This window comes from Pundamilia nyererei, unplaced genomic scaffold (assembly GCF_000239375.1).
Source record: "Pundamilia nyererei isolate P.nyererei 1_Seehausen unplaced genomic scaffold, PunNye1.0 scaffold00185, whole genome shotgun sequence".
NCBI classification, from domain to species: Eukaryota; Metazoa; Chordata; class Actinopteri; order Cichliformes; family Cichlidae; genus Pundamilia; species Pundamilia nyererei.
This window is the reverse complement of record NW_005187586.1, coordinates 1,143,185-1,151,932: the sequence shown is the minus strand read 5'-3', so window position 1 is coordinate 1,151,932 and position 8,748 is coordinate 1,143,185. Positions and strand designations below refer to the sequence as shown.

At 39.2% G+C, this 8,748-nt stretch overlaps 2 protein-coding genes across 2 annotated transcripts; one reads left to right on the top strand and one right to left on the bottom strand.

Annotated features, from left to right (window-relative positions):
* Positions 1-466: 466 nt before the first annotated feature.
* lrrc51 (leucine rich repeat containing 51) lies at positions 467-2,733 on the top strand. Its single transcript, XM_005746932.2, has 5 exons — positions 467-613; positions 867-959; positions 1,565-1,770; positions 1,853-2,001; positions 2,563-2,733. Exons 2-5 carry the CDS (start codon positions 908-910, stop codon positions 2,693-2,695), a joined length of 540 nt encoding a protein of 179 aa, XP_005746989.1. The 5' UTR covers positions 467-613; positions 867-907; the 3' UTR covers positions 2,696-2,733.
* Positions 2,734-3,846: 1,113 nt separating this feature from the next.
* Positions 3,847-7,202, bottom strand: lamtor1 (late endosomal/lysosomal adaptor, MAPK and MTOR activator 1). Its single transcript, XM_005746933.2, has 5 exons — positions 6,909-7,202; positions 5,925-6,064; positions 5,753-5,830; positions 5,408-5,531; positions 3,847-5,282 (listed from the first exon to the last, which is right to left on the bottom strand). The coding sequence occupies exons 1-5, from the start codon at positions 6,948-6,950 to the stop codon at positions 5,190-5,192; spliced, it is 477 nt and encodes a 158-aa protein (XP_005746990.1). The 5' UTR covers positions 6,951-7,202; the 3' UTR covers positions 3,847-5,189.
* Positions 7,203-8,748: the final 1,546 nt, after the last annotated feature.

Here is an 8,748-nt window from a genome sequence, read left to right as displayed (position 1 = left end):
TTTTAATCAAAATTATATATTGACTCTTTAGCATTACACCTTTTACAATTTGTCAAAGATATGAGCTTTATGTCAAAGACATTGTGTTCATACATACAACTAAATAGCTTTTGCATTAATCTCATGCAGTTAAATTAAAATGTATCATATTAACACATATACGTGATCAGAACAGTGTTCATTTCTTTGTAAATACTATGCTTTAAGAAAATTTTCTGACCTTTGGCTTTTTAAAAAAATATTTTACTCATCACATTACTTAATTTTTTTTCATTAAATACTCTGACCTTATCCACCTTTGAAATTTCCATCCAAGCAGAGTCCACATTTCCAGCATTACTTTGGCATTGCTAACTTCCTGTAAGGAAGCTGAAACGGACAGATTCACATTCAGACAAAACAGATCCAAAGTGGAGAACAGATTTAGTTCATTTCATTGTATTTTGCACAACAGGAAAGTGTTTTTCAAGATGTCTGCCGTTTGGCAAGACTGGCTTGGACTACAAGTTCCATATGGCACTCGGTCGTTTCTATAGAAACGGGTTGTTGTCTCATTACTGGAAGCTGTGCCACCGTGACGTGTAGTAGCTGTATAATATACCTTACACTCTGGGTAAGTGAAATATCCACATAAATGATTAAAACTGATCAGTATGGTTAGAAATAGCGTTTATGGCTCAAATGTGCTGCTTAGCATACTTAGCATGACTTGACAGATCATGACACGTTTATGGTGCTTTTACAGAGGCTTTCATTCATTATCTGCAGCAGTGAGTGTGTGTTATTCACTCATATCACAAACTTTTTGTTCGTGCTGTTTGTGTTCATGATCGTGCTGTGTTTAAAGACGTTCTTGTTAAACGCAGTACTTCACCGTAACATCATCTCCCCCTGCTGGCGGGTGACTATGTATGCAGCTCCAGTGGATTTATCTTTTAAAAACATCAGCAGTTTAACAGGTAATTCGCTATATCGCTCTTTATGTAGGATCTTAAGGGCTGCAAGAGGTCATTTACAATAAATAAGTAAATTATTAGTTATCTCTAACTTAATGAACCTATTAGGATGCACTTATATAGTCCAAATCAAATGATAATCCTTTTGGGGTAATTCAAATCCATTTAAAATGTATAATTTAAAGTCACTCTGAAATATTGATGTTTTGAAAAGAAACTGAAGTAATAAAACAAGGTCATGGCGCTTTAAAATGTATACATAACTTACATTAGTTGGGGGGGGGGAAAGCTGTTGTTGGAATTTTAAGTTAAAGAAGTAAATTGTCAGAAGATCCAACTGAATAACACAAAGGAATTACTTATTTTTCCACTTGTGTGACGATCAAAGCTCTAACAGTGGGTTTGGGTGGGCCTCAGAAGATTATCACATTTCAGACTGTACGTCGGAGGGATTCGTTAAGCCTCAAGTCCTTTATATTAATGAAAAAGATGGCAACACTAATACAACAGCACACAAAGTCAAACACAATCACAGGCCCGTACTTTAGTAGCACTTAATATTCACTTAATATTCATAAAATAATGTTTTATTTTATTTGGGGTTTCAGACACATGGATAGAGGAGCCCAACAGCGGTCTGAGGCCTCTAAAGAAAAATTCAGAGATGAAATATCTCAGCTGTTCGCTCCGCCTCAACAACAACAACATCACTGAGCTTCATGACCTCCAGAAGACTGTTAGCCATTTCCTGGCTCAGCCGGCACATCTAACCTGGTTGGATCTTTCCTTCAACAAAATCACACACATAGACCACGTGAGTGTCGTTATCAGCAGCTGCTTGTCTTTCTTTTACATCTGAAGTACATCTGAAGCTGGTGTACACATGTGTGTTCCAGGTCTTGTGTGAGTTGCGTGAACTGCGTGTGTTGTACCTTCATGGAAACAGCATTTTTATTCTGTCAGAGGTGGACAGGCTGGGAGTGCTGCCACATCTGCACACCATCACTCTGCATGGAAATGTCATAGAAACCAACAAGGCATACAGGTGGAGATTTTCTCAACTGTATTTTACACTAAACACTCGTCACACATGTCCCAGGGAGCTTTAATGTGTTTTAAATTGGAGATATTTTATAGAAGCTGATGATAGTTTGCTGTTTACAGAACCAAGTCCAGACAATCAGAAGCTCAGACACCTCAGAGGTGTAGAATGAGGGATTGCTCTCATTCTGCAGATGTCTGTAAGTGTGACATGAGTGCACGGCAAGCATCTAAGTTCATAACATTGTAACAGGTGCTTAAATGCAGATAGGGTTCATATTACTTGTCCTAGTCTGCATAGCAACACCGGTTAAAAAAACACATACAGTGCAGTGACTGCAGGCTCATGTCCATCTGCAGACAGAGGCGCCTCTGTTTAAAACCGATTTCTAATGAGTGACAGCAGCTTCTTCATTCATTTAGAGCATGTTTGCAGTGCTGGTTACACAAGATAAAGTTTGGATGCGTTTGCAAAGACGAGGCCTTTTTAGTATTCAGTGTTATTTCTGTATAAATGTCTACAAAATGTGCCTGAGATATTTATTGGGCGTCTTTCTGTATGTAGGAATCGTGTGATTACCGTCCTGCCTCGGTTAAAGACGATGGACTTCAGTGCCATAACGCGACAGGAGCGAGTCTTGGCAAAGATCTGGCACCAGAGCAACAGCCGCTGCAGGAGCAGCAAGGTTGACCAGTGACTGCTGGCTCGTCTCCATCCATAAACTGATACTCTTTACCTATTTGTCAAGTGCACACTTTATTAAGCATGAAGCACACATAAAGGGATTAATCCAAACACTGAATAAAGAGGCGGACATTACTATTAAAAATCTAGCTGTATGATCTGGCATTGTATGGATGGTAAGCCAGTCCTTAAATACTAAGAGTATATGAGAAGGTGACTGAGAGCTGCAGAGAAAGCAGGAGGGTCACAGAGAGAAAAATAAAAAAGAAGAGGGAGAGGCTCTGGGAAACAATGACCCTTTGAGCATTAATATCAAGGGGTATGTCACAATCTCTCACCTTTTTCTCAAAAAAAAAAAAAAAGAGCTTATATGTGTTGCATTTTGTGTAGTAATCTCTTGTACTGAGCGATATGAGCTCAAAACAGGCCATAAAGTGACAAAATTCAGCCTACTTCTGCTTACTAGCACGGCCTATAACTCAGAACTAAGTTTAATAGTAATTTTGCATGGCTTTATTAAATATACTAAAGGCAGTATACAAAAAAAGCATAAAAAAGAGACACCTGACTTTTCTTTAAATCAGTTAACTCAAGCGTGGCTGATTGATGCGGCCACTGATAGTAACTGTTCTTCAGAATTAGTAGTGTTGTAGTACATTACTGTGTTCTTTATCCATAGATCACAAAATGTTGTCATTCACATCCAGATATCTGATCATTCATGTGGGTTTTGGAAATATTTTAATACTGTTTGCAACAAAGTTAAATTAAAGAAAGTGCTGTTGACCATCTCTGTAGCATCACTGAATAATTACATCTCACATAAGAGCACACTGGGGTCAGGACAGGAGCGATTTGTTAAAAGTCTTTAATGAATTAAACAAAACAAAAAACAAAACTAAAACTTTTTGGTACTAGCCTAAGACATTACAAACATATTTCAGGTAGTATTACACTTTTGAGTAACAAACATAAAGGGGAAAAAAATGCCAAGAACCCATTGCAAAAAGCTCAGATCAGTTGCGTGGTTTAAATAATCAAAGCCTAGCAGATTATCCCTTTTGTGTCTAGAGCGCTTCACCGTGCTCCCTGCCCACGCATACAGTCGTGCTCTCCTCCGAGGAGCAAATATATACTCGAGAAACAGAAATAAATAATCACAAAAAGGGATCAATTCGTTTTATTTGCTGCTATAGACTGATTGTTAACACCCTGCCCCCTGCTGCACTGCTATAACGGTTAGTTTCTGATTATGAACGAATCCAATCATATTGCAATCTGCAGGGGAAACCTCTTTGTTTAAAAGCTTAACAAATGCAGGCCTTAAAAGGGTTCTTGTGTTTCATAAAAACTTATCGCCACAAGATCTTAGCCAATTCTGACCAGTGAAGTCTCTACAAAAAGGAGGGACTTCATACAATCCATCATGTTTAGTTTTTATATTCAAGCAGAAAATTCTGTACAAAGGCATGAAGACACAATATCTGTCCCTACACACACTCGCACACACCCAACCACGCACTTTCATCTTTGAATATTACACTTGAACTTCTGGCCTGCTCGTTTATTTAATGCTAGATAAGCGCAGAGGACACAGCGCCACCTGTAAACTCCAGAATTGTGACCCAAGAAAAGCTGCATCCTCACCCACCAGCCAAGGAAAGGTTATTAAGGTTTGGCCTCGACTGGAATAACAGATTACTCCACTGTCACTGTCAAATGTCATTGAAATTCACTCTAACTAGGTTAGTGTGAGTTGTTTATGGTTGCCAGTATACTCCACTAAACGATAACATTTTAATTTTGGGAGAAAAAGCGTGTCATTCCTTTTTACTGGTGCTAATATTAACATTAACATTTTGTTGTTGCTCAGGGATAAAGACTGAAGAATTTCTGGTGACATCAAGGATGTAAAACAGAGCTAAACATATATGAAGAGTTAAGATTAAATCATGTTTGGGGGTTTTGTTTTGCTTTTTATTCCCCTGGTAAATAACATATTCAACATGTGGTGCAGTGATTATTTGCGATATTCCACGCCACAGTGATCCCTTTTTTTCAGTGGAGACTTTATCAAATGCATTGTATTAACCAACAGCCAACAGCTTTGTGTCAAAAATCCAACAGCTTTATCCCAGGTGAGTCCAACATAGGTATCAGCAAGGTGACAAGCTAGCTCTGATTCTCAGAAAACAAAGAAACTAAAAACACCCATGGAAAACTTTTTTTTTTTTTTAAGAGATCATCAAAAAGTTTGATTTCCACAGCTGGAGGCCTCGCTGATGTACATACGAGCTCAAACCCATCTTCCATTTGTCACTAAATTAATTACACTCGAGGACAGCCATGGGGTAAGACCCTACATTGTCTTCGTCTTTGAAGCAGTTTAAAGCAGAAAGCAGGAGGACCAAAATGTTTAATGACGGGTGGGGCTGGAGGTTGAGGATGCAGGAGTGACATGAAGAAAGTGGGACTGGAGCAACAATATGCAGGCCAGAGTTGCAGAATCAGGGAATGGCAAACTGGACCACCAAGTCTTCTTTAGCATCCACTTTGATTTGAGATATTGCACTGTAAGCATAGGCTGCTATCTTAGACACCTGCAAAGAAAAAAGAGAAGTCAAATTCTAACCGCTTAGCTGTCTTTAAAATGACACGACTGGGGATTCTGCGCAGGAATCACACAGCCCCATTCAATCAGAGTATGTTACATATGGATGGATACCTGCTGAACATCTGAGTATGGCACCAGGTCACTCGCAAGTACTTGGTGGGGCTGGCTGGTGAGGGAGGGGAGAGCGAGGGCTTTGTTTTGAGGCAGACTGGTGCTCAATACAGTCATCTTTGTACTGAAGAGAGAAAAACAAAGAAATCAGCTGTGCTGCTATTTAAGTTCTCTTAAACCAGTAGACTGTGCTTTGAGGAGCAAGTGTTTAACCTGCACCTGTGTTTTAGTGTAAACGAGGCTGCTCTGTTTGGTAGAAATCAAACAACATGCTGAAGAGCCATCCAAAATTATTATGAGCCAGTAAACAAAACCCATCAAGCCATAAACTGTCTATTTGCACACCTGTATTGTCGAGCTCTGTCCATGTACTCATGCGGCTCCACCATGATGGCGTCTGCTGCTGAGACGTCGATGATGTTCCTGATGTACAGGGGGATAACGGTATGTTTATTACACAGACACTCTTGCGTTATTGTCAGTGGCATGGCTACATTTGCATTAAGGAGGGTCTTACTGTGCCGTCTTTGTCAGGATGGATGAAAGGAGGGCCTGTTCATTTGACAGCGCTGATGAGCTAGTTCCAGGGTTCCAGCCGGTCCCGCCATTTAGTGGTTTGCTGGGAGGGTTCGGGGAGATGAGCGGCTTTGTCTCTTCCTTAAACAAATCAAGAAATTTAACTTACTTCTTTTTCCTTCTAAATCAAAGCTAATTATGACAGTTGAGACCACTTTAAAGTTATCATTTATTTTGTTTTATTTTATTTATTTTACTTCATTATTTTGTGTGTGTGTGTGTGTGTGTGTGTGTGTGTTAATATAATTACATTATAGTAATGCAACAACGCACAAAGTATCACTTCTGCAACTTGTGGTGCTCTTACAAATACTCCAAAAGTAATTTCTTCAGTCTAAAACAAATATATGAGCACAACACAGGCAGGCAGAGAAAGATAGATCTTCACTCTGTCCCCATTGCTCCTGTAAACTGGAAAGATGCATGGAGGAAGAAATGACTTATTTCTCTAAACTAAAAATAGCTGGGAATCTTTAGGGTCATATGACTACATGAAAGTAAAATCCCAAATGTCCCTCACCTTGCCGTTTGTCCTATCTAACACGTTAGCAACTTATTCTTTACTCTTCACCTCGCTTTAAAACCATTTATATAAGTAAATAACTTTTTTTTGTTTTAAAAAAAAAAAACCACATCAAAACACATCTCTTTGCCTCTGGATCTGTTAAAGCTTTCTGAAGTCAGACTGTTTATCATCTTGGCTAACTTAACTGGCTTGTACTTCACAAAAGGCCTAGCCAAAGGCTAGCTTACAGTAGCAAGCTGCTAGCCCCTAGAAAACGACCACTTGTTAACGTCGTCACGCATTACTCACGTGTACCGTCTGCGGGGAAATATGCCCAAAGGGATAATACACTATTAGGTACTGCACTTTTAAATTGCCCAGCTTTCACATATCGGGTTTAGCCTGCTAACAGCTAACTACCTGAGTTGTGTTCTCGTTCTCGCTGCTGTAACAGCAACCCATGGCAACGTCCGACGGCCGACACTACACAACCCCGGCGTCCCTTCTCTCCGTCAGAAACCAGTCGTGCTGTTCTTCTCTAGCAAACATAAAAGTTGTCTCCAGCGTGGTTGTATTATAACCTCATCTAAAGGTAAGGAGCTACTGTCAGAAGCAGCAGCAGCTTCTCGAGCGAGCTATCACATGACAGTAGCTCTAACGCAACAACACAAGAACCACTTCCGGTTTTTGAGAAGCGACGTCGGACCTCGTCACGTGAAGAGGAAGCTTTAAACGTGAACTGAATGAATGATAAATAAATAGATAATATCAATCCATCCATTCGCTTCCGCTTATCCTTTTCAGGGTCGCGAGGAAATGAATAATATATTAATACTAATATACGACATTTTTAGTATGTTGCTTTTTGATCATTATGTATTTTTTGTTTACGTACTGTTTTTTGTAACGGTGAAGCGCAATGAAGGTAGATGAGTTTAAATACCTGGGGTTAACCATCCAAATCAATGGACAGTGCACAAAAGAGTTTAGGGTTAGAGTGGAGCCGGGGTGAAGTGGGTGAAGACGAGCGTCCTGTGAGATTTGTGCCAGATGGTAATGAGACCTGATTTTAAGTAGAGAGCTGGAGGTGGCAGAGCTGCAGATGATATGATTTTTAAAATTGAAAGTGAAAAGGATTGGCAGGATTAGAAATGCGTATATCAGAAAGAAATCTCAGGTTTAACACTGGCTGAAATGCAGCCAAAAACCTTACAGAGTCGCCACCATATTTTATAAACAGTTTGTGTTGTACTTGTTTCCTGACCTGCTGTATACACATTACACAGAACAATCTTATGACGCAAAAGGTTCATCACTCCATCAGACCTGTTTCCACTCATTTTCAGTCCAGTTCATGTGTAATTTGGCATACCTCAAACTTTTCTTCCTGACTCCCTTTGTGAAGAACGTACGGCTTCTTGACAAACACCCTTCCTCTGACACCATTTCTGATGAGGCTTCAGTGAACAGTAGATGTATCTACTGTATCTCTACTGTATCTCTCAGGCCCCGTGTCAGGTCTTTGCTGGATTTTTGTTTCACTATGATTTTCAGATACTGTTTCTCTGCTTTAATTTCTTTGGTTTCTTTTATCCTCAACTTGTGCAGTTTCCTTAAAGTTGTTAAGGACTTGCTGCACACCAAGTTTTAAGCTAATATCTCTTTTGGAATCACCGTCATTGCTGCAAAAATAATAATTTAAGCCCATCAAACTGTGTCTGTAGATTTAAGTTAATAAATGGGAACAAATTATTTGTTTTTGCAACCAGCTGGCAGTGATAAGATCTCTGTGATTCTTTGCTAAATTGCCTGTTAAGTGTAGACACAACATTAGTTCATCTCTTAAGCTAGGTGACTTTTTATGTTTGAATGTTTCCTACGTCAGTATTAAGTGGCTTACATTCCTCTGACAATGGTCAGGTACAAGGATTGTACTGAAAAATACCAGGTCTCTCTTGGAAATGAAAATTGAATCTCAGTGAGATTGGATAAATAAATGATTTAAAAAAAAATGTAAAAAGCAAAAGAAGTGATTGAAAAAGCAGCATACAGTGGGGCAAAAAAGTATTTAGTCAGGGTTAAGTTCCCCCACCTAAAATGATGACAGAGGTCAGTAATTTGCACCAGAGGTACACTTCAACTGTGAGAGACAGAATGTGAAAAAAAAAAAAAAATCCATGAATCCACATGGTAGGATTTGTAAAGAATTTATTCGTAAATCAGGGTGGAAAATAAGTATTTGGTCAATAACAAAAATACA